The 26,093-nt window shown below is 45.0% G+C and overlaps 1 protein-coding gene across 5 annotated transcripts in view; it reads left to right on the forward strand.

Annotated features, from left to right (window-relative positions):
- Window positions 1-26,093, forward strand: part of SCAF8 (SR-related CTD associated factor 8) — a 208,983-nt gene that overhangs the window by 73,137 nt on the left and 109,753 nt on the right. For 3 of the 5 annotated variants that reach the window (XM_044289933.1, XM_044289935.1, XM_044289936.1), the window contains 11 exons: window positions 4,839-4,970; window positions 9,333-9,442; window positions 9,761-9,954; window positions 10,040-10,140; window positions 11,567-11,680; window positions 13,477-13,633; window positions 14,051-14,199; window positions 14,440-14,584; window positions 15,146-15,214; window positions 16,647-16,847; window positions 17,753-20,052. In XM_044289933.1, the coding sequence (XP_044145868.1) occupies window positions 4,839-4,970; window positions 9,333-9,442; window positions 9,761-9,954; window positions 10,040-10,140; window positions 11,567-11,680; window positions 13,477-13,633; window positions 14,051-14,199; window positions 14,440-14,584; window positions 15,146-15,214; window positions 16,647-16,847; window positions 17,753-19,380 (3,000 nt within the window). In that variant the 3' untranslated portion in view covers window positions 19,381-20,052. Of the gene's footprint in view, window positions 1-4,838; window positions 4,971-9,332; window positions 9,443-9,760; window positions 9,955-10,039; window positions 10,141-11,566; window positions 11,681-13,476; window positions 13,634-14,050; window positions 14,200-14,439; window positions 14,585-15,145; window positions 15,215-16,646; window positions 16,848-17,752; window positions 20,053-26,093 lie in introns of those variants that run through there. The other 2 variants (XR_006388664.1, XM_044289934.1) reach the window with 1 other exon arrangement.

The raw sequence follows: 26,093 nt of genomic DNA on the forward strand, positions 1-26,093 counted from the left end.
GTTAGAGTACCTGCACCATCTCCGGATGCTGTAGCCGTTCCTCCTGTCTGGCTTTATGGTGTTCCATGTGGCATTTTCTCTCCCTTACCGGACGAGATATTGAGGCCTCCTCCAATTGCCGTGGCCATTGCACCTACCTCATCATGGTGTGCACCAAACAGCCATCTTACTCCATTCATAGGTAGAGTTCCTGAACCGTCTCTGATGCTGCAGTCGTTACACCTGTCTGGCTTCTATGGTGTACGGCCCTGTTTCAGTTGCCATTGCACCTACCTGATTGTAGTGTGCACCTGTCTTGTTCCTTGTGGTACCGTGCGGCCCTATAGGTACCATTGTTAACGTGGTAGCTGTTGCACCTCTCTGGTTCTAGGGTGCACCGTGCGGCCACATTGCTTCGGTCTTACATGTAGTACCGCTACCATCTCCAGATGCTGTACCCATTAGACCTGTCTGGTCGTATCTCTGCGCTATACAGCCGTATTTCTACTTTACAGGTTGAGTACCTGTACCCTCCAAATGCTGTCGCATTCCCAGATGCTGTGGCTATGTTTCCACTCTCCTTAGACGGCAATATGCAGCCACTTTACCTATAGTTTAGGCGTGTGTTTGTAGTACCCCAAGTGCTGGGCCCTATGGTGCAATCTGTGGCCCAGACAGTTTCTGTATTACTGGGCGTTTTCTGCCCCCGGGTTCTAATCTGTGCTGCGGATGTTGGTTCCATCCGTTTGGTTCTTCCATCTGCCACTCCGTTACTGTCGTGCTCATTGGTCTCACTTGTACCTCTCAAGGCACTGTCTGCACCAAGGCCACCTTCGTTCAGCATGTGCATGGTTACCATATCTGGCAGGGGTTGGCCAGCCCAACCCCCACCTTATCAGTCTAGTGCTACTTCTGGTAGCTCCAGTATATGGCTGATCTGTCTGATCCGGCGGGTGGTCCACATACAACCATGCTCCCTACTCCATGGCCAGGTGGTTGTTGGCCTTGTCCTAGGGTTGCTCTTGCCATCTCTTTAAGGTACTACGGTATGCGGTGCTCCACGTTACCCCATGTTATAGAGGAGTACTCGTGTTGTTTCCTATTACAGAGCGGCCCATTCCAGGTGAAGTACAGGGATCTCCACTGGATCTTCTGCCTTGTTGGGGCACGTAGCTTGGTGAGCACCGGCCGCTGCAGCAGTTTTCGGTCATCGCTGGATGTCCTCCGCCACACGGAATCCTTCTGGGGTCCACGGCATTTTTTCGTCGCTTGACGTCCTCCCTGACGGGTCAGGGACAGGACCACTGAGCGCCACACACCTGTCTGGTAGGTGAATTTTCAGCTGATTGCTCTGGCATCGGACAAGGTCCCGTAGTTCCTTCTGGGTCCAGGTGTTCTCGGTATTCCCTTGTATTTTCTGCTTGGTTGTACTACATGACAGAGGGGCAGTCCCCTTGGACCTTGCCGTCGTCTGCACCTGTCAGGTACTTTCTCCCCCTGGGAGTTTTCAGTATGCCGGTCGCAGCTGGTTTCTACATTTCTATGTAGGCTCCCCCGACTTTTTCATGGCGACTTCTGCATTCCTTATGCATATGGATGTCTGTCGATTTTGTGGTACATCCCGAGCTGCTGTACTTGCCCTCTCTGGGACAATGTATACAGTTTGCTAGTCACTATTCTTGGACTGGCTAGTTGTCCATGGCCAATGTCCCTTCCCCTATGGTAGTTTCATTTCGCCTTTCCTGGATATTCTGGCTTGCGTTGTCTTCTGGTGGTTCAGCTCCTGGTTCCTTGTGAGCCCATACTGGGTACTTCTTTCTGGAGTCCCTGTCCCCGTTCATTTGAGGTCCTCTTGGGATTCGTGTCTCTTTTTTCCATCCTCCCACGTCAAGTACCTGGTATTGAGTGGTTTAGTGCAACGGTTTGCAATTCCGCCGTATGGTCTCTTTCGGGAGGGACCTCCTCCTGTTGTAGAACCTTTACTCCTTAGGCTGTCTGGAGTACTCTCCTTCTACTCCCATGTCTCTCAGTCCAGTGTGTCCCTGCTGAGATTGCCTGGGCCTGTATCTGATTCCTTTTTTCCATGATACTTCACATGCCCAGAGTTTCCTCTGGTCTTACGCTTCACAGTGCCACCTTCTTGCATTTGGGATTTTCTTTCAGGCATTTGTCCTGGGGTGCTGGCAGTCTTCACTGCTTCTTCTGAGGTTTCTTCCTTGTTATGGAACCTCTTGCCCATTCCGTGTTTTTTTTCCTGTTGGGTCACATGGTTCTCCTGCACCTGTATGCCCAAATGGTGGCGTGTCTCCTCTTTTCCCACCCTCAGGGACTGCTTTGGGACGTCCCATGGTGCTGTGTCCCCCAATGCCATGCACGAGAAAATTGGATTTTTTGTACTCATCGTAAAATCCTTTTCTCATAGTAGGCATTGGGGGACACAGATCCCACCCTATGTTTTTACTTCCGCTTCTCCGGGCTGGTCTCTTGATCTTTCCCGGTACGGGAGTTGTTGGTTCCTTGCTTTTCTTCTCTCCTACTGCTTTTGGTACAAACTGAATAGTCTCGTGCCTGTGGAGAGGGTATAGCCCACCTGGGAGGAGCCAACACTTTTTGTGTCTAGTGCCTCCTAGTGGTAGTTGGACGTATACCCATGGTGCTGTGTCCCCCAATGCCTACTACGAGAAAAGGATTTTACGGTGTGTACAAAAAAATCAAATTTTTATATCCACTGTATATATCCAGATCCCAACATATACCGTCTATTGGATCTACACTTCTAACCAACTCGCATCCAGTATCTGACCATTGGTACATGTACATATAGAAACTCATGCATAAATAGCATATATATAATCTACACGTGCAGGCCACAGACCCACGTATAAATGGAATACAACTACAGGCTACAAGTATCATATATGTACACTGTAGGGAATTGCTCTCTCTCAGGGGTCGGCAATGACAGACTTTTCATCAAACAGGGTTTTCAAGCTTTATTTCTCACACAGCACCTCACACTTCCAAGTTTGGCATCATTTGGCACCATGAGGTTTCGGGGGGGGTGGGGGGATATGGTCCAGCAGTCCTCCTGACTCAGACCGTGCGACATCTCTCTTCTTCAGCATCGCTGGGTCCCCCCAAACTCTGGCTTCCTCCGCCTTGTGGCCGCCCAGCCTTCCTGGCTGGGACCACACAGGCCCTTTGCAGGCTTCCTTCTCAGGCTTCCTCAGCCTTGTGGCCCCCCATCCCTCCTGGCTGGGACCACACAGGCCCTCTGCAGATCTGTTCCCTGGGACCCAATTCCCCCTCTCAAACACTGAGGATTGCTTTATCCCCAAGTGAGTATCGCACCTGGCCTCACCTCAGGCCAGGTGATCGTGGGAAAAACACAGCAAATCATATACATCTCCTCTAATAGGTTTCCTTCACCATTCTAGGAGACACATATCTTCCATCATATATGAGGCCTGTCGCTGCCTCACAACAAATATAAAGTCTACTGGGATATTATACTTCTATACATACACAGAAAGCACACATGGGACACAACGACCAAATGGCTTCTTGACATACTTGATAGCGCAATGGGTGACTATCACTGAATAATATCAGCATATACTATATGCAATTATGAGGCATATTTGTATGGTTATTGGACTGAGTGTCTGGCTGGGAACCATATTTTCCCAGGCAGACACTATGGCTGGATGCTGTATCTGGGAAGCCTACTCAGTGCTGATGTGCACCAGGCACCCACATTAAGTAAACAAATGCATTGGTCCCTTCAGCAGACAAAGGATTTGTGCTATCAACAGATTATTTGTGCTATCTACAGACTATTCAGTTAACTGCTGTCTATAGGAGCGGTAGTTATGCTATCTCTTGCTGTTGAGACTTGACAGGTCTACACAGTTCTAATGGATCAGGCAGCCACACTTCCTCCTTTCTCAATGGGAATAGTACTGTTCCTTGATGATGTATCTGATTAGCCTACGTAGGCATGATGTGCGCCAGACAGCTGACAGTGGCAGCACTGATTGGATAGAGCAGGCATGCTCAACCTGTGGCCCTCAAGCTGTTGCAAAACTACAACTTCCAGCATGCCCGCACAGCCAAAGGCTGTCCAGGCATGCTGGGAGTTGTAGTTTTGCAACAGCTGGAGGCACACTGGTTGGGAAACACTGCATTAGAGAGACATTAGAGTCTGAATAAAACTCTGTAAACCAGTTATAAGATCATAAGAAGTACTGGTCTGTACTGGCAGTCACCAAAATGTACTGCTCAATAGAGCAAGGGCTAGGCTTAAACCTCAGGCGGAGAAAAGGATGCGTGGCTTCATCGGAGAGGGTTTAGTCTGTCACTATCCATTAAGGGTTGCCAGTGACAAACACACTACCAGCTGGTAACACCCAGTTGACCTTTATTGCAGACTGCTGGCAATTCATTCATAAACCTCTAGCAGGATTATTACAGGAATGCCACAACATAGTAGTATGAAAAAACTGACATGTCTTGAAGTGTTTACCTATTCTACAAATATATTGTGTCTACTGAATGATTCCATTTACTACATCAGGATATTTAGGTTTGCCATACCAAATTTTGAGGTTTTTACTATTCCTAAGTATTTCTGTGCTCTGTGTGATTTACTATATCGGCAGGCCATACCCTTACTATCCTGAATAGATTACTGCCGTAATAATTATTTTTATTTATTTATTTTATTTATTTTTATTTACAAATAAAACATTTAGAGGAACCTTTCTTTAACTTACATTTGTTGTTTGCGTAGTTGGGGAATGAAATGTCATGACTAGATGTTTTTGCCTAACATAATGAATATCTTAATGCTTGTCTAGATGACAGCTCAGGAGAACCAGGATATGATGTCTGAATCAGAAAATTCTGCTACCCCATCGCAGGATGACAGCCAGCAAGCCTTTATGGAGAAAGAGGCACAGCTTCATACTTCGCTATCATTACAGCAAGAGGTAGGGCTGCACAGAGCAAATAGAGAACTACCTTGATGAAAGCCCTTCTCCGGGAATGATTTAGAACTGCCACAAGTAACCTGTCCTAGAATGTGAGCAGGACCTCACTACACACTACACTGCTCTACAATAAATGGTATTGATTTGATGCTGCCCATGATATCCCATCATGACTAAGCAGCCTGACAGGAAAGCTCACCATTGAGTAGTATAGGTCCTGTCCCCTCACCCCTCTGCACGCGGAGGCAACCAGTTCTGCTCTAATTTTAGGATAGTTTACTTGCGGCCATTTTACATTCTGCCATGCTGAGTGCAATTTGCTGTGCCTCTGTGCTATTTACTTTTTTCCAGCTTGGAGGTAGGGGTGGGCGATATGGCCTAAAATCTATATTGCGATATAATTTTAAGCATGTGCAATATGCGATATATATCGCAATATATTGTTTTCTATATTTTGGGGGGGTTTAAACTTTTTTTTTTTTACTTTTTATTTAATAACTATTAGCCTCCTTAAGGGCCACCCTCTCATGTGCCCCCCCCCCAGCCCCTGATCCGCCCCCCCAGCCTCTGATAAGCCCCCCAGCCCCTGATCCACCCCCCCAGCCTCTCATGTGCCCCCCAGCCTCTCATCAGCCCCTGATCCGCCCCCAGCCTCTGATCAGCCCCCCAGGCTCTGATCAGCCCCCCAGCCCCTGATCTGCCCCCCAGCCTGGTAACTCAAACCCACCCCACCTCCCTCCCCAGTATTAATCATTGGTGGCAGTGGCCGCATGGTCCCCCCCCCCCATCATTGGTGGCAGTGGGGAGTTCCGATCCGAGTCCCAGCAGTGTAATGCTGGAGCTCCGATCGGTTACCATGGCAGCCAGGACGCTACTGAAGTCCTGGCTGCCATGGTATGTTAGTGAACAGCATTATACTCGCGTGCGCCGTGGCCGTCGGGCGCTCCTTCTTCTCATAGGTCTGTGAGCATTAGCAATGTGCCGCACAGACAGAAGAAGGAGTGACCGGCGGCCACGGCGCACGTGAGTATAATGCTGCTCACTAACATACCATGGCAGCCAGGACTTCAGTAGCGTGACTCCTGGCTGCCATGGTAACCGATCTTCACTACCGCTCCGTGGTCATATCGCGGTCCGGCGATATGCACAAAATCCATATCGTGGCACAAATTTATATATCGCATATCACCCACCCCTACTTTGAGGATATCAGATATGAGTTGGGAGTGCTAAACCAGCCTTACAGTGTGTTCAGAATGTGTTCCTGATAAGATCTTTAGCTAGTGGATGATGCAGCTATTGGTTCTTAAAGCAACATTGGTTCTCTTTTAGTTTTTTCATCATCACCTTCTGAGAATCATCGATTTTTAATTTTTTCATCAATATAACAGTTTGAGGAATTGGTTTTGCAAAAAAAGTTGCATTTTTTAATGCTGTACTCATATATTTTTTTTAAATAATGTTTTTGTGTTGCTATACATTTCTTTAGTGTGAATGTACCGCATCAGTTACTGATTCCTTCCCGACTCCAATCAGAATAACTCCCTGGATCAACTCCCCTTCTACAGAAATCTAATAACTATAACCTGTAATATTATCACTCTCCAGAAATACATCCAGACCCCTCTCTAAATCTTTTAGCGAGTTCACCATCACCACCTCCTCAGGCAGAGAGCTCCATTTTGACATTGCTCAGGGATGGTTTGGGGAGCCATGTCCAGGGCAGCTGTCTACCAGGAAATTTTAGAGCACTACAAGCTTCCCTTTGCTGACAAGCTTTATGGAGATGCTGATATCATCTTCCAGAAGGACATGGCACCAGCCCACACTGCCAAAAGTACCAATACCTGGTTTAATAACCACGGTATCACTGTGCTTGATTGGCCACAAATAGCCAGACCTAAATCCCATAGAGAATCTATGGGGTATTGTCAAGAGACAGATGAGAGACACCAGACCCAACAGTGTAGATGAGCTGAAAGTCGCTATCGAAGCAACCTGGGCTTTCATAACACCTCAGCAGTGCCACAGGCTGATCGCCTCCTTGCCATAATTACCGTATTTTTCACCCTATAAGACGCACCTAGGTTTTTGAGGAGGAAAATAAGAAGATAATATATTTTGAACCAAAAGGTGTGCTTTTGGTGGGCTTTGAACTAATGGTAGCCTGTGGCTGACACTATTATGGGGGTCTGTGGCTGACACTATTATGGGGGTCTGTGGCAGGCACTGTTATGGGGGTCTGTGGCAGGCACTGTTATGGGGGTCTGTGGCAGGCACTGTTATGGGGGTCTGTGGCAGGCACTGTTATGGGGGTCTGTGGCAGGCACTGTTATGGGGGTCTATGGCAGGCACTGTTATGGGGATCTGTGGCAGGCACTGTTATGGGGGTCTGTGGCAGGCACTGTTATGGGGGTCTGTGGCAGGCACTGTTATGGGGGTCTGTGGCAGGCACTGTTATGGGGGTCTGTGGCAGGCACTGTTATGGGGGTCTGTGGCAGGCACTGTTATGGGGGTCTATGGCAGGCACTGTTATGGGGATCTGTGGCAGGCACTGTTATGGGGGTCTGTGGCAGGCACTGTTATGGGGGTCTGTGGCAGGCACTGTTATGGGGGTCTGTGGCTGGCACTGTTATGGGGGTCTGTGGCTGGCGCTGTTATGGGGGTCTGGGGCTGACGCTGTTATGGGGGCGTCTGTGGCTGACGCTGTTATGGGGGCGTCTGTGGCTGACGCTGTTATGGGGGCGTCTGTGGCTGACGCTGTTATGGGGGCGTCTGTGGCTGACGCTGTTATGGGGGCGTCTGTGGCTGACGCTGTTATGGGGGCGTCTGTGGCTGACGCTGTTATGGGGGCGTCTGTGGCTGACGCTGTTATGGGGGCGTCTGTGGCTGACGCTGTTATGGGGGCGTCTGTGGCTGACGCTGTTATGGGGGCGTCTGTGGCTGACGCTGTTATGGGGGCGTCTGTGGCTGACGCTGTTATGGGGGCGTCTGTGGCTGACGCTGTTATGGGGGCGTCTGTGGCTGACGCTGTTATGGGGGCGTCTGTGGATGACGCTGTTATGGGGGCGTCTGTGGATGGCACTGTTATGGGGGCATCTGTGGATGGCATGACACCGCTATGGGGGGATCTGTGGATGACAGATAAATAGCATCTTATGCTATTTGACATCCACTGTGAATGACCCCCAATACAGGGGCTGAGGGCTGGCATCTACATTAGTTTTTAAATAGCAGCGTGGGCTCAGTGCAGTCATTGTATTCCATTGCATCGGGCCCCACTCACTGTTCTAATGGTATCTTTAACTGCAGGCAGGCAATGGTTAACTATACATATGTTCGATCCAGCACTGAGCAGCCTGTACTTACAATCATAGCAGGCTGGAGGCAGGGGGCTGGGTGGGCGGGCACTGGCAGCGTAACTTCCTACGTCACGTGCCTGCGCCGCCTGCTTCATTCATAAAGTGGGCGGAGCAGGCACGTGACGTAGGAAGTTACGCTGCCAGTGCCCGCCCGCCCAGCCTCCAGCATCCAGCCTGCTATGATCGTAAGTACAGGCTGCTCAGTGCTGAATCGAACATATGTAAAGTTAACCATTGCCTGCCTGCAGATCCCATTAGTACAGTGAGCGGGGCCCGGTGCAATAGAATACAGTGACTGCATCGGGGCTCGCTGCCATTATAAAACTAAAGGCTGGCCCCCAGCCCCTCCTCGCTGATGCACACGCCAGCCGCGCTGTGCAGCTTGCGGTCGGGTGTATCAGTGTAAAAATTGCAGCCTTTGCCCCATAAGATGCACTGCCATTTTCCTCCCACTTTTTTTGGGGGGGGGGGGGGGGGGGGTGGAGTGCGTCTTATAGGGCGAAAAATACGGTAATACAGAAGAATCCCAATCAAGTATTGAGTACATATACAGTACATGCTTTTCGGTAGGCCCACATTTTTCAATTGGTCTTATAATTTTCTGAGATTCTTACTTTAGCTCTCCGGATCCGGCATAGGTGGATGTTACTGCGGTGCCCACTGTGCCCTTTGACTATAATGGGATCAAGAGGAGTTTCGGCTGCTACATGGCAAATGTTCCAGGATTCAGCCTGACAAAAAAAGCTTCTGAAACAGCCTGCCGGACAGGTGAAGCGTAGTGAAAGAAGCCTTATTGGCCAGTGCAAAAACTTCAGCATTTTAGGATTTTCTTTTAAATATAGTGATATGGAAAATTATTAAGAGCCACCAAAAATTCTTTGGAAATAGGTTTAAAATAAAAACTTGAATTAAAGAATAGGTCAATTTTTTGATGACACATGGTTCCCTTTTATTTCATTACTGTGTAAGAACATTGAATACATTTCTCTTCTGTTGTAAGGATATGGATATTGAAGAAATGCAAGATGTAACAGAAGAGATGTTTGAAAAGGAAGAGAAGAAAATGATAAAAGATGAAAAACCAAGGGTTCGTTCCAAATCACGATCTAGGTAAAATAAAATGAATATTGACTCATTTATTTTGTAGTGCTGCATTTCATAGACTAGGCTTAAAGGAGTTGCTGGGTGGTGAAGATAGCAGTTACGTAACGTGTCAACTAAGTGTTTTATCCAAAATGTCCATTGTGCTGGCAAGTGCCATACATGCAATAGCTCGATGATAAATCGAGTTTGATGCAAATGTTTCCTAGTGTGCCTGTAAACTGCTTCAGCATCCTCTGTTATTCTAAACCATTTTATACCAACTTGCCTATTAGTGGATTAGTTTGTGTTCTTTTCCCACTTATATCAATTTTAATATTTTTATAGATCACCCAGAAAAAGGCGTTCTAGATCCCGTTCAGGATCCAGGAAGCGCAAGCATCGAAAACGTTCTCGTTCAAGGTCAAGGGAAAGAAAACGTAAGACTTCAAGGTCATACTCAAGTGAGAGAAGAGCACGAGAGCGAGAAAAAGAACGAATGAAAAAAGGACTGCCTCCGATTCGATCCAAAACTCTAAGTGGTATGTCCAAAGTGCATGTTTTGAGAACCTTGGTTGTTTTTATACTTGAAACTGTTAAGTGTTTTTTTTATTTTTATATTCCTAGTATGCAGTACAACTTTATGGGTGGGACAGGTTGATAAAAAGGCGACTCAACAAGACCTGACCAATGTTTTTGAAGAGTTTGGACAAATTGAATCTATCAATGTAAGTGGACAATTTTTAATTGGCTGCAGTAGCTTTGAGGCATTAAGAATGTCTATGGTACTATACGTTTAAAGTGCATTGTCTAAGTACATGGTCACTCTAGGAGTGGGGAGCACAACCCACTGCTGGGGAAACACATTGCGATGCCATTCTAGACACAGAGCTCCTGGACTGTATGTGGCTGTTTACATGTAGTAGCCATCTCAGATAGAAGAGGTGTGGTACATGGGTGGGCAAGTACTTCATACATCATGAGAATGGAGGTCCCTTGATTGGCACTCCAGAAAGAGGTATATGAAAAACGTGGTTGTCAATTCTATGAATTTCTGTAGCTGGCTTTCACTTGGCATCTGACAAACCCAGGTTCAGCCATCATACTGCTAGATGGTAAATCATAATTCATCACTCCAGGGATCTTGTTTTCACTACTTTACAACACCCCAGCCAGTGTCTGGCATTACGCCTGGTGATCATAGGCTTGTGTTCAGACTGATGAAACCTGTTCCACAATGCAATGCAATAGTGATGCAACGGAGAATGGACAATTTTTACTCCTCATGCTGTTCAGCCTTCGTGGCACTGCTCTTTCAGTTTGTGTGATCTGTCTTCGTGGCTGAGCTGTTATTCCCAGATGCTTTATAGTGGTTTTGACTGAAACATAGCCACATTTTTAGGATAAAAGTTCCAATACTTTTGACACTATAAGGGCCTCTGTCAGCAGATTTGTAACTATCAAACTGGCTGACCCGTTACATGTGTACTTGGCAGATGAAGACATCTGTGTTGGTCCCATGTTCATATGTGCCCGCATTACTGAGGAAAATGTTATTTTAATACATGCAAATGAGCCTCTAGGAGCAATGGGACTCCTCTGTCTGCAACTGCCGCACCCTCTGCTCTTTGTACTGAAGCACATGGTCGGATTCGAAGCTTGGACCCCAGTGCTAACCACTGAGCCACCGTGCTGCCCCTACAGATAAATGCATACAGTTACAGCAATAAATAAACCATGGGATATAACTTTTTTACAGTGGTATCTCTGTATCCACAAGATATGCCATAAATTATATTTGCGGTGTCCACCTTTGGACTTGCAGCTGCTTAGAATGGAGAGATGACCATGCATGCTGTTCTCTCCTTTTACTTCTGCGGGAGCTTACTTTACTTGTATGGTATGCGTACTCGGCTATTGTCCCATACAAGTGACTGTAGAGGTACAAGTCCACATCTACTGGACCTTTATGGCATCTGTATATCACATTGACTGCTAAAAGAATTGGATGGCAGGGAAATCAGCTAAACCTGTAGTGAATAATCTCCCTATGGCTTAAAAAACATAGAAGACCATTTAGGTGTCTGATAAAATATCTGGATTTAACCGAAATATATCAGTTTATTACTTTTAACCATTCATTTACCTGAACAGATGATTCCTCCCCGTGGTTGTGCATATGTCTGCATGGTTCACAGGCAAGACGCATACCGGGCTCTTCAGAAGCTGAGTTCGGGCTCTTGTAAGATCGGATCTAAAATTATTAAGGTATGCTTTCTGATTATTTAGCTTTAGCATTATTTAGGGCTGCAGCTAACGATTATTTGAATAATCGATTAGTTGCCGATTAATTTCTACGATTAATCGATTAATCGGCAAAAACGACAAAATTACAAAACAGAGGTTTATATGATCTTACTTGAAAAAATATGTTCAAAGGCCATATTAAAACAAATTGTGGACGACACTATTATGGGGGATCTGTGGACGACACTATTATGGGGGATCTGTGGACGACACTTATGGGGGATCTGTGGACGACACTATTATGGGGGATCTGTAGACGGCGCAGTTATGGAGAGAGGGATCTGTGGATGGCGTAGTTATGGAGAGGGGGGTCTGTGGGTGGCGTAGTTATGGAGAGGGGGATCTGTGGGCGGCACAGTTATGGAGAGGGGGATCTGTGGGCGGCGCAGTTATGGAGAGGGGGATCTGTGGGCGGCGCAGTTATGGAGAGGGGGATCTGTGGGCGGCGCAGTTATGGAGAGGGGGATCTGTGGGCGGCGCAGTTATGGAGAGGGGGATCTGTGGGCGGCGCAGTTATGGAGAGGGGGATCTGTGGGCGGCGCAGTTATGGAGAGGGGGATCTGTGGGCGGCGCAGTTATGGAGAGGGGGATCTGTGGGCGGCGCAGTTATGGAGAGGGGGATCTGTGGGCGGCGCAGTTATGGAGAGGGGGATCTGTGGGCGGCGCAGTTATGGAGAGGGGGATCTGTGGGCGGCGCTGTTATGGAGAGGGGGATCTGTGGGCGGCGCTGTTATGGAGAGGGGGATCTGTGGGCGGCGCTGTTATGGAGAGGGGGATCTGTGGGCGGCGCTGTTATGGAGAGGGGGATCTGTGGGTGGCGCTGTTATGGAGAGGGGGATCTGTGGGTGGCGCTGTTATGGAGAGGGATCTGTGGGTGGCGCTGTTATGGAGAGGGGGATCTGTGGGTGGCGCTGTTATGGAGAGGGGGATATGTGCACTGTTATGGGCATAACAGTGCACAGATCCCTTTCCTCATAACAGTGCACAGATCCCCCTTCCCATAGCAGTGCCATACACAGACCCCCCCTCCTCCCCATAGCAGTGCTATACACAGACCCCCCCTCCCCATAGCAGTGCCATAGACAGATCCTCCCCCCTCCCCATAACAGCCCCGGCCCCGATGCTTATAAGTTGGATGAATGAAGGAGGCGGAGCAGGCGTGTCACGTGGGTGAGTGACGTTACGCCGCCGTCCGCTCTGCCTGGCTGTTACAGGAGCGTCATTGTAAAAAGGTAAAATAAAGATGCAGGGACCGCCCGCCCGCCTAGCAACGAATCGGCGATTATTCGATAACTGGATTCGTCGACAACGAATCCAGTTATCGAATATAATCGATTACATCGATTAATCGTTGCAGCCCTAGCATTATTACCTCACCGGAGCAGATGCCCGATTCCATCAGAAGTCAGGGCATCGTTATAGTGTATAAAGCATTATATTTCCCCTGTTTATCTTGTATGACACATTATAGAAGATACTTGTATTGATCCCATTCATTTTCACCTTTAGTTATCGTGTACAGTTAGTCTTTTCCGAAACTGAATATTTTTAACTGTCAAAAGGAAGTTTTAGAAGTTTAATCACTTGGGTGCTGACCTCTAGGATCCCCATCGATTCTTATAATAGCCAGCCAGGCACAATTACTGGCGACTGAATGCCTAGGAGTTGTTAACAGTAAACCTGTATAATAATGTATATTAGGGTTTTGGTTTGAAGTGCGTGTATTCTGCCTGTTGTTAATTGTGTCATTATCCTAGATCGCTTGGGCGTTGAATAAAGGTGTGAAAACTGAGTACAAGCAGTTCTGGGATGTGGATCTTGGCGTCACATACATACCATGGGAGAAAGTAAAGCTGGATGATTTAGATGACTTTGCAGAAGGAGGAATGATTGATCAGGAGACTGTTAATAGTGGTAAATAACGTTTTTAAACATTTTTTTTGTAGAAAATTTATACACTTTTACCATTGTAGATATAAGATTACTTGGTAAATGACCAATTTTAGTAGCACCAGTCAAGGCTGCACAACTGCAAAACATGCCTCCTTTCCTTGCTTCACTGTGATTTATCAAACTGGTATAAAGTAGAACTGGTTTAGTTGCCCATAGCAACCAATCAGATTCTACCTTTCATTTTTCACAGCTCCTTTGGAAAATGAAAGGTAGAATCTGGTTGCTATGGGCAACTAGGCCAGTTCTACTTTACACTAATTTGATGTCTCCCCCATAGTGTCTGGCAGTGTTCCAGCTGGCCCAGCTTTGTAGACCGCATACTGTACGTGCATGTGTTAAGCTAGATGTATGTTAACCAGATACCTTTATACCTTGTAGAATGGCAAGCACAGAGGATCCCAGAGCCTGTTGTAGTGAAGGAGCCTGTCCCCGTCCCTACTACTACAGTGCAGAGTCCAATTGTTCCAAAAACCTCCATAATAACAACACAGCCAGAGGCATATAACCCACCTGTGGCAATGCTTCAGGTAAGTGAAACTGGTATTAAACTGTTCATGAGCTGCTTCTTCATTGTGGCTGCCAAGTAGTAGTAGTACAAGAGCAAATGTACGTATACAAGAGGTTTATTTCAATGTTTTTTATACAGCATTTTTTTGCCTATATGTCATAAATAACACAAACATTATTTCTCCGTCCTGTCACTAATGAATGATTTTATGCAGTTTATTTGAATGGTATATTTTTTTTTATATATATATTGTTCGCAGATTCCTGTGACACCAACTGTCCCTGCTGTAAGCTTGGTACCGCCTGCCTTCCCCGTCTCCATGGCTGTCCCACCACCAGGCTACACTGCACTTCCCCCTCCTCCTTTTATGCGTGCAAGTTTTAACCCTAGTCAGCCACCTCCAGGTAAGCATCATTTTTAACAGTTTCCATGTCTTGTAGACTATAGGTTTGGGGTTTATTTCTGGTTACAAATTTTCTATTTAATTACAGTATTAGTCTTGTGTTTATCTTCCTTTTTAAGGGGTTGTCCAGGATTTTGATATTCATGGCCTGTCATCAGATTGGCAGGGTCCAACACCTTTTAGCTCCAGTGCCAGAACTTTGTATTGTGAATGGAGCTGGTAACTGCAGTGCTGCTCACACTAAAGTGACTGAGTGCAGTGCTGCCCACTGCACAATGGATGAAGATGTGGAGCTCCAGAGCTACAAGGTAACAGGTGATTGCCAGGGGTGCAGGGTGTCAGACCCCCGACAGTCTGATATTTAGGCCTATTCTGAGGATAAACTGTCAGTGTCAGAAACCTGGAAACCCCTTTAATGGTTCTTGGAGTAAAAAAAGAGTGGAAAAGTATTATCATTTCCAAAGTATAACACATAAACCGGTTAAAATACAAGTAGTTTATTATGTCTGCAATCTGATTTGTTAAAAGTATATTTTACTACATGTTCAAATTCTCATTATAGGCTATATGCCTCCACCTGTACCACCACCCACTATTCCCCCACCTTCTATGGGCTCAGCTATTCCTACAGGTGAGTATGGCTGCACTGTAGATCGAGATGTATATGGGCATGATGCCAAAGTGAAAACATTTGTACAAAATAAATAGCATAAGTTACTTTAAAAAGTCTGAAGATTTATATTCAAGTAATAGTAGAAGGATGATGTTTAGCTGAGCCAAGGGAAATTATTCATCAGTGGTATGGGTACAGTTGGGCTACTATTGTTTTGTCTTCTTTGGGATGAAATGGCCATGTCTTTTGAAGATGAAACTTGAAGGAGGAGTCTTTTTTTTCGATTTCAGGAACTATGTAGTCATCCCCTCTAAGTCAGCATTAGTAGCATAATTGGCATCAGTTATAGACCTAAGGTTTTTTATTTCTTCCCCTGGCAGATTTACAGTCATACTCTTTCTATTATCTTAAAGTTTATTTAAAATGTTACTCTGGCCAAAATCAAATTTTGCTTTTAGTCAGATTTATGAAGAATTGGGCCATTCCATGGATCTTCTCTCCTAGGCTGCAGCTGAATTTTGAGCTGGCCATGACAATGTGGTTACAAGTTTGTGCTTTGTGTTCCACTTAGTGTACTTCTAGAAATGTTGAGTTTATACAGATCCCTGGTTGGTAACTTTAAAGGGGTTGTGACATTACAAACATGTATCCCCTGTCCACAGGATAGGGGATAACTGTCTGATTTGCAGGTGTGTGAGTGCTGGGCCCCCCAATGATCACAGGGGCCCTGAGTTCTCTTGTTTGAATGGAGTGACAGTCATACATGTGTGTTGCCTCTCCATTCAGTTTTGTGGAACTGCTAGGGATAGCCAAGTGCAAGCGCTCAGATATCTCCTGCAGTCCTCAAAAGTGTTGAAAACTGCCTAAAACCTTTGGTGGATATAGCTGTCACTGACCACTAGGTCCCCTCCTGTTAGACTCTCTTGCTTATTGTTGATTACGCTCGGTCACCTATGAAACACATTGCCGGTACCCTTCACTAAATAAACCTAATAAAGTGCTGGAAAAGTAACTGGATAACGCTGTACTCCCTTTTGAATATAGCGGAGTTTGCAACCTTAAGCAACACAGTCTGCCAGGAGGAAGATCTAATGGTCAGTGTCAACCATATTCACCAAAGGACTGGAGCAGTCACCATTTTTTCTTCACAGTAAATTAAGAGAAATTTGAAGTGATTTAAGGACGTGGAACTACCAAAACATGCAAGTTGTCTAAAAATGTGTGATTTGAGATTTAGACTTAAATTGTGACAATTTCCCATTATGGACTACCAACTGATATGTCAGCTGTAAAGATAGATAAAAGTTCTATTTTTAGATTAGTAATGAAAAGTTAAAAAAAAATATATATATATATAATCATCCAGCAGTAGTATTTTTATCTTCATGCTGAGGCCTAGATACTGTGCTGAAGTATATTAACAAAATAATTTTTTTTTAATTTTGCGTAGCCTTGGTTCCTCGACTGCCCATGTCTACAGACAGCATTAAAGAAGTGTCGTATGGTGGGTTGATGCTGCCTATGCCATCAGTTGTAACCACTTCAGTATCGACACCATCTGTCTTTAATACTTCCTTAAGTACGCAAGCAGACCAGGAAGAAAAAAGAGTACCTCCAACAGAGAGTGCCAATGAAAGAACTGCTGCAACTTGTAAGTCTGTACAAATGTTTTGTCTTTTATTGTATTGTACTGCTTGGCTAGCTTATTTGCATATTTTATTCTCTTCATGTTTACATTAAAATGTAATGGTCACCCTTGAACACCATTTTTGGACAGTTATAATCCGCTGTCCACCAGACAATTGGCATCACAAAGTTTGGCACATGCCCTTCTTGCACAATAATTTTTTTGTTGCCCTGATCGACGCTTTTCCAAAATGTTGATGAAAAGAGGGGAAAGGAACAGGCAGTGCGGGGCTTGGCATGAGTAGCCCATCACATTTTTTATACTGTACACCAGGAAACAGCGTAGTTTATGCCTAAAATTTGCACCAGCTCCACTGCTGGTGTAGATTTAATTTCTGGTGCACTGACCTGCACAGATGCTCCACGATTATGATTGTGAATAGGCATGCACCTCATAATAATTGTGGCCCATCTGACTCCAGTGAGCGATGGATTTGGACCAGTGTGTAAAACGCTGGTCTTAATAAATGTCCTATATTATCGTTACGATTAATATGACCAAAATTCTGTGCTGAAAGGATTTACGTTTTATTTATGTAGTGGTCATTGCTCCATTTATCCAATAATAACAGAGTTCTGTACCCTGCGCCTAAACAGTAACGTTGTGATGGTGATGGTTGCAAAAAATCCTATAATACTAGCACAAGTCATGCAGCAGTTTTACCATAATGCTGTGGATCCTTAGCTAAAATGCATAACATTTTATTATTGAATTCAGTGTATAAACAGTATGCATTAATCTCTTAGGCTGCTCTTTGTGACAGCTTCCAGCAGAAAAAAAATGAGAATGTAATATTGAACCTAAAAACTGCATATTAAAAGGTGGCCATTTGTTCTTCAATATGCTAAACTATATTTTTTCTATTTCAGCAACACAAAGTACAGTTGTTAGCAGTACTGGGATCTTAGGCGTGCAGCCACAACATATTACGGCATCTGTTGCTCCTTTAACTATGGGTGGAAGAATAGCAGCCATGCCTTTTTTGGATATTCGTCCTGGGTTACTTCACCAACCAGCAACAGCAAGATTTGGTTTATTAACTCCAGCGATGCCCCCACCGCCACCACCAAGGAGCATGCTTCCTCCAGGACTTATTGATCCTACTCTACATTCTCTTCAGTTCACACAAGGAGAGATTTTTCCCCGTCCCACTATTCCCCCTAGACTAAATAATGATAATGCTCTGCCTCAAGAAGAAGGAATCTCCCTGCAAAGCAGCACCATTCGCCAAGAAAGAGATCAGGACTACCGCTTCCCTCCCATAGAGAGTCGTGAGACTGTGGGTCACTCTTCAGGAGGTGAACAGAAAAAAGAGGGCATGCAGTTAGTTGCTAGCCGGGAAAATGAAGGTGTGAGCTCTGCAGAGGACATTGATATTAATATTAGACATATAGAGGATGACCATGAACCACAGGACATGGCGGTTGTTGATCCAAGTGAGAGTCAGGAGAAAATTGTTACAGGACCTATTTTAGGACAGTTGTCTGCAGAAGGTGCACATAAAGACGAAAGGGAAGATGAAATGCATTCTCTTGAAAGTCTAAGAGGTCCTGATCATCATTCTTTTGAAAACAAGCTAAAAAATATTCCTGATGATCATGAAGTACCAATAAGACCACAGTTAGATCCCAGACAACATTTTGGCAGCCCCCCAGCAGATTTATTACTACCCTTTGGGAGACATCCTCTTGAGATTAGAGAAACATTTGGCAGACCACCACTAGAGGGTAGAGATCATTATGGGAGACCACCCCCAGAGGGTAGGGATCACCTTGGCAGACCTCCTGTGGATGGTAGAGATCACTATGGACGCCCAATTTTAGAGGGTAGGAACTCCTTTGGACGTTTACCAGTGGATGGTAGAGAGATTTTTGGAAGGCCACCATTAGATATGCGGGATCATTTTGGAAGGCCTCCACCAGATATTGGTAGAAGGGAGCATTTCCCCCCAGATAAACCATGGGGCCATAGAGGCGATTTTGACGAAAGACCACACCCGTCTTTCACTGGTTTTGGTGGCCAAAAGGGCTTTCCTGATGACAGACCTTCTCGTCATGGAAATTATCGGCATGAGCAGAGGAATGCGCCAGGTTGGAACAGAGGATTTGAATCTGATGATCACAGGGATTATGATGACCGCCGTCGTTCTTGGGAAAGACATAGGGATAGGGATGATCGAGATTTTGGTTTCCGCAGAGAAGTTAATGGCAACCGATTTGGAAGAGAGAGACAAACAAGCAACTGGATGCCACCTCAGCAGCAATATTTTGAATATTTCCCAGAGGCTACTACCACGAAGGAAAAAGCTGATGAGGTGTCTCAGGTTAATGGTGAAAAGCCAGAGACTGAGAGTCAACAACAAACTCTTAAAAATGCTAATGAACCTGAACTGTGTGAAAAGGAAACCCCTGACAAAAAGAATGAAGAGAGAGGTGCCGTGGAGGCTGAAGTAAAGAGTCAACCAGTTGTTGAAAGCACAGAAACTGAGGGGACATAATCATCACTCAGTAGGTAAAGATACCTTTTGTAAAGTTGTCATCTCTAAGTGATAGATAAGTGGCTGACTGGACCTTATTAGTCTGCCTATTGTCAGCCTGGCTTAAGTTAATCTAATGTAACTGTTCACGTTTCACTTAAATAACTGTACGACTGACTTGTCTAGACTGCTCTTAATCTGAACATGATCGGTAGAGATTTATTTTATTTTTAAATTGGGAATCACAAACGTTGCCCCTCGCGCTTTTATCATCCATTGAAGTATTTGTGAAATGTCCAGCAAAAAAGACTTCCTATGGAAGAATTTAAAATTTTGGCGGCTTTGGTGGGTTGGATGTTGGGACTGGCTGCATTTCAGGCTGCTGCTGATTTTAAAAGTTTAGATACAGATGTGATTCTTTTATGTTCCTGCAAATTGGTTTCAAATTAGATTTTGGCAGATTGCAGTACTAGGATGCAAGTGAAGGAAAAAAGTGAAGGAAGACATGATAAGGTTTGTAAAGTCATCTCTACAATCCATGTAATAACCCAAAGTTAAGTGTCTGTGATTTGTTTCCTGTACTGCAGTGAGTGAAAAACAAAAACAAAAAAAATCAAAAAAACTGAAAAGTCTGTTTAATGTTGGGTGCATTTTGTTTTTAGATCCTAATAAAACATTTGTTTGATAACAGTGTTCCAGGTATTGTATTCTTTTAACTTGCTTTATGTTAAATTGGTGACTTGCCACAAATTTCAATGTTGGCTTAATCATTTCCACGCTGCTAATGTGGCCTGGAAATAGTTTCATTGCTTTCAATTCCATCAATCTGATGTATGTCTTTATTGGCACCTGAAATATGTCATGGAAATATACCAAAACTTTATTTCTTGAGTGATAAGCGGCGGCGGTTTTTACTTTGGCATTTTATTTGTAGAGCTCAGTAGTGGATAAACCATGATAGATGCTGTTTTTCTTTTTTGAAATATTATTCTTGTGCCTTGGCCACAGGTCTTGAGAAAGAAGCATAGTAAGTGGATGTTTCAAGACTGGGGCATACAGCTTGCACAACTGTCACAGTGTTAAATCATTTTGTTCCTCACTCCTATTTATCAAGACTGTCTTTTAGAAGGACTGGCCTTGGCACCCATAGCAACTAATCACAGATCGGCTTTCATTTCTCAAACTGCTTTGAAAAAATTAAAGCTTTTCTATGGTTGGTAGGATTTGCAACAAGGCAGGCTTCTTTGTTTGAAGAGGCTCGTCTGTATTTTTATCTATAGATAGCAGTTTGTTTTCAACCTTTACCCGTTTTTTAACCATATTAACCCAATGCATCTAAAATATTTTACATAAAAAATATTATACCATCTTTGGTCTGCTATGCCGATCGTTGTATTCCATGATAACATAATCCTTTGTGTGGCCACTGCTACTTGCTAACCTACAGAATGTATGTGAGGAGAGATGGACAGATAGAAGGGAGTATGACTGTAGGATCAGACTATACAAGGTTTATATGTAGTTTACCTTGGAGATGCACAGATCTGCATAGGAGCACTATAGATAAGGCTACTTTCACACTTGCGCTAGCAGGGTCCAGGAGGCTGTTCCGGCAGCGGAACAGCTTGCCGATTCCGTACTAACGCTAGCCCATGTGTGCCACCGGAAGTCTGTTCCGGCCCTATTCACTATAATGGGGACGGACCGGAGGTGCAGCTGCAGCACGGCAAACATGCCGAGAAGCAGCCAGACAAAAACTGAAGCATGATTTCCATTGTTTCTGGGCAGCAGAGTGTTGTTTAGCCACAGCCCCAATGAGGGAGCGTTTTCACTCATTTTTCATGTGATTGGCACCACCTTTACACATGCAGATTATTGGGAATGAGCATTCGTAAGAACATTCGTCCCCCCTAATCTGCCCGACAATCAGGCATAAGAATTAGTATTTGTAATCTTTGTTGAGGATAGCACACTGGAATTAGACAACCATTTTAGGCTACCTTCACACTTGCGCTTACATTTTTCAGTATTGAGATCCGGCAGAGGATACTGTGATTGCATATTTTAAAACATTTAACGTAGGATAATATATGTGGTGAATGTTCTATAATGGTTAACGCACTTTAGTATGAGGATTATCTTATACAATGTGTTGCTTTGTTTCAAACTGAAACTTTTCTAATACAGTTAATGCTTAAATGGTCACTAACTTTTCACACAACTTTGCATAAATCATTAGTACAGAAGTAGGCTACAAGAAACTTTGTAATAAGTCTTATCAGTGAGAAATGTCAAGTATGCCCCCCCTCCCCCTTTGGAATGGCATATTAAAGGGGTTGTCCGGGTTCAGAGCTGAATAATTTCACCCAGGCAGCCCCCCTGATGTTAGCATCAGAGCATTTCATGCTCCGATATGCTCCGGTCTTTTATTTACTGCCCAGCAGTGTGTTCGGTGATGTCACCTTCTCTGATGGGCAGGCTTTAGCGCTGCCTTAGCCGTTTTACAGGCTAGGGCAACGCTAAAGCCTGCCCATCTGTGCCGGGCTCACTGCTGGGCGGAAGCCTCCACCTGGCAGCCCTATGGAGAGCCCGGTTCGTCACCGGAACTCCAGAAAATTCCTTTTGCCCTGCCTGGGTGAAAATGGGGATATGTCCGGGTTCAGCTCTGAACCCGTACTACCCCTTTAAATGTCAGTGGTTTGGAGAGGGGAAGGAGCGAGCATGAGTAAAGTGAGATATGACTCCAGGAGAGACAACAAAGAGACTACTGCAGCTAAATAGGAAGTTTACATCTCAGCCCAAGTGTTTTATTCACAACCATAAGGTCAGTACTTCTCTGTAATGTCCTCCATGATCCCGGGCTGCTTCTAAGTGCATATGAGAAGGTTAGGAAACAGATTATCCTCTACTTTTATGTGTGCATTGGATGGTGCCTAGTCTCTGGCCACCATGTCTGAGAGAACTGGAAATGAGACTTTCAGCATGCACAGGGGAACTGCTATAAAATGCCAGCTACAAGTCATACACTGTCCAGAAATAGTGTTATTTCTCATCTACACACTGTACTACTACTTTAATGCAACTGTACTACTACTTTAATGCAAAGTTTGATGAAAGGTTAGCAATGCTTTAACCCCTTCTGTACAGCATAGCTGTTAGAATTATTTTTATGATCCCTATACCTTACAGCACAAGAATATTACTTTGTTATACTGTTTAGCATTTGAGTTCCCTTTATGATGAGGGTTTCTTGTCAGATAATTACTTGTTATTTTAGATAGGGTGGTAGGGTGATGTTGGATTGTTTTAAACTAGGAATTCCTGAATTAATTGAATTGTAATCGCTGTGGAATATGTCAGCGCTATATAAAGAAAGAGTACTAATACAAGGCATGCACGTGGGAATACTACATCCTCATGACTTGAAGAGGTTGTGCAAAAATAGGGGGAGGTTTTGGCCGGACGTGTAAAGTAAGGATTACTTACCTGCTTCCTGACCCTTCTCCTCCAGGCTTGCGATGCTCTGCTGGGTTCCCCCAATATCAACATCTGGTTTGACTGGCTGCGCCGGATACCAGCTCCCCTAGCGTCATGTGACAATTATGAAGTAAGGGGAGCTGATGTCAAACTAGATGTTGACATCAAGGAAGCCCAACAGGTCATCAATACCAGATCGGTGGGAGACTGACTCTTGACATCTCTGCCATCAGCCATTTGAATGAGCCACAGTGCTTAGCACCGCATCCTCTTCAGTATTCACCTGTACACAGTCTACATTGTAGTGGCAGTGCAAGATAATGGGATGAAGGTGTATTCACACTGCTTCTCCGTTACAATAGATGGCATGCAGGTAAACATTTAAGAGGACATAGTGCATGCACGAGTGCTGCGGCCTCGTCAAACAGCTGACCAGCGAGGTTACCAAGAGTTAGATCCCCACCGATCTGAAACTGATCTCCTGAGGATAGATTATCAATTTTATGAAATTGGAATACCAATTTAAGTTGCAGTATATATGCAGAGCCTCTCCACTGAAATGAATTGGAGTTAAAGAAACCTCTTATTTGTCCGTTTCTGTCTCGTTTTTATTTCAGTCATCACGTCCTAACTGAAAGACAGGGAACAGAAGCTTTTTGTTATTTAGATCCCATCCACACCTTGAGTCAGAAAGCAGTGGCACAGGCTTCTCTCTGGTGTGCACGCCTGCTGTATAAAATATGTGGAATGTCCGGGAAGGGAAGCTAGCGTGGGGCTGGTGGACAACCTCACAACTGCTTGTTAGCTGACTTTAAATCTCACAGAAGTTAGATGGTGTACAGTTATCAGGATATTCTAGCTTCAAAACTAGCAAGCCACATATTGCTGACAACTGGTGTATCTTGAATTTTCATAGTTAAGCGCAAATTTTGACCACTTATTTTAATTGGTGTTAGACCATGTTAGAGGTCAGCCAAAGACAGTGAAGGTTAAAAATGTAAATGGACCAGTTAGATTGCCTGACACAATCATTGACAACACTTGAAAAACTATTTTCGCCAAACAGCTGTGCACCTTCAACCCAGACAGGGAAAGACTGATTGGCTATATGTTTCTTTCATTTATGGTATTGAGAACCTTCACAGACCAACCATGAAGTACAGATCTCTTATAATGGGCCAATTTTACACTTTTTACAATGTTGAAATTAAAAAATTTGCTGCTTTGGTGATCACAAGAGACTTTTCAGAGTGGTTGGTAAGGAAGAAAAACTGAAATCCAGATCATGGGAGAAATGTATCTAAACGGTGCCAATGGCAGCCATTAAAGAGGACCTTTCACTAGAATAAACCTTCTAAACTAACTATACAGACATGTAGAGCGGCGCCCAGGGATCCCCCTGCACTTACTGTTATACCTGGGCGCCGATCCATTCTCCCGGTATAGCCTCCGGTATCTTCATAGTTAGGCTCCACCCAGGGGGACCTGCCGGCGTCTCCTTCTCCCATGCTGTAGCGCTGGCCAATCGCAGCACTCAGCTCATAGCCTGAGAGGCTTTTTTTTCTCTCAGGCTATGAGCTGAGCGCTGCGATTGGCCAGCGCTACAGCATGGGAGAATGAGACGCCGGCAGGTTCCCCTGGGTGGAGCTTAACTATGAAGATACTGGAGGCTATAACGGGAGAACGGAGCCCAGGTATAACAGTAAGTGCAGGGGGATCCCTGGGCGCCGATCTACATGTCTGTATAGTTAGTTTAGAAGTTTTATTCTAGTGAAAGGTCCTCTTTAAAGGGACTCTGTCACCAGTTTCTAACCCCCCCCTTTTATAACTATGGTTCTCTCCATGGTCCCCTTCTCATTACAAAGCTGTTGTTATAAGTTAAATCCGCCGTGTAGTTTTCATAAAAATCGCTTTTATCTAACCTGTCAATCTTCAGGATAAGGTGCCCAGGGCGTTTCTGATGGTCTGAATCTGCCGCTCTTCGCCGCCGCCGTTGGTGCCCAGCTCCTCCCATGATCCTTTCAGCGCCACCTCGATGTAATGCAATCCGCCTCCGGCTCTCCTCAGTGCCCCCTCCTCCTTTGCAAAGATCTCGCGCGTGCGCACAGGCCTGTGCCTGATGCGCCCGTGCGGACGTTTAGATTCTGCCTCGTGGAGCGAAGTGCGCGTTCGCGCATATTCGCGCGCGTTCGCGCATGTTCGCGCGCGCATGCGCACTTCGCTCAACGAGGCAGAATCTAAACGTCCGCACGGGCGCATCAGGCACAGGCCTGTGCGCACGCGCGAGATCTTTGCAAAGGAGGAGGGGGCACTGAGGAGAGCCGGAGGCGGATTGCATTACATCGAGGTGGCGCTGAAAGGATCATGGGAGGAGCTGGGCACCAACGGCGGCGGCGAAGAGCGGCAGATTCAGACCATCAGAAACGCCCTGGGCACCTTATCCTGAAGATTGACAGGTTAGATAAAAGCGATTTTTATGAAAACTACACGGCGGATTTAACTTATAACAACAGCTTTGTAATGAGAAGGGGACCATGGAGAGAACCATAGTTATAAAAGGGGGGGTTAGAAACTGGTGACAGAGTCCCTTTAAGGATCCAAACCTCATTGTGAAAGAACACTGCAACCTGATAGTTGGCTGTAGTTGGTAGCTTTGCCTCCAGTTTTGATACTGTACATCTCCTCTATAGACCCTGTTAGTATCTCCTAATTACTAATATACAAGCCCTTAAAGAGCTAATATGCTTGGTGAATCTTGTTTCGAAAGCTAAAAAGCCAGAAAATAACTGCATCTTATGACTAAAAATAAAGAATTAAACAAATGTGTACCGTTACTTTCTTTCATTTAGATTTTAATTAAAGAATTATAACATTACAAAAGCAAATCATATTCGCGCAGGAATCTGCTCAAAGTTGTCTATGCTATACTTATTTTTCGAGTTTTTTATGCTGATGACCTCAGACCTATCATCTGGATAGGTCATCAACATCCGATTATTGAGGGTCTGACACCTGAAACCCCCACGATCAGCTGTTCACTTAGGTGGGGCTGCACAGGCCTAGTAAAAGCAGACATAAGGCCACAGCAGTGCCTTCTCAAACTGCTGATCGGCGGTGGTCCCATGTGTCGGACTCCCACCGATCAGATACTGATGAACTATCTAGAGAATAGGTCATCAGTGTAAAAGTCTCAGAAAAACTCTTTAAAGGGGTTATCCCATGCGTAATATAAACATTGAAAATTAGTTAATACATGA

Source organism: Bufo gargarizans, chromosome 4, assembly GCF_014858855.1.
Source record: "Bufo gargarizans isolate SCDJY-AF-19 chromosome 4, ASM1485885v1, whole genome shotgun sequence".
Lineage (NCBI taxonomy): Eukaryota > Metazoa > Chordata > Amphibia > Anura > Bufonidae > Bufo > Bufo gargarizans.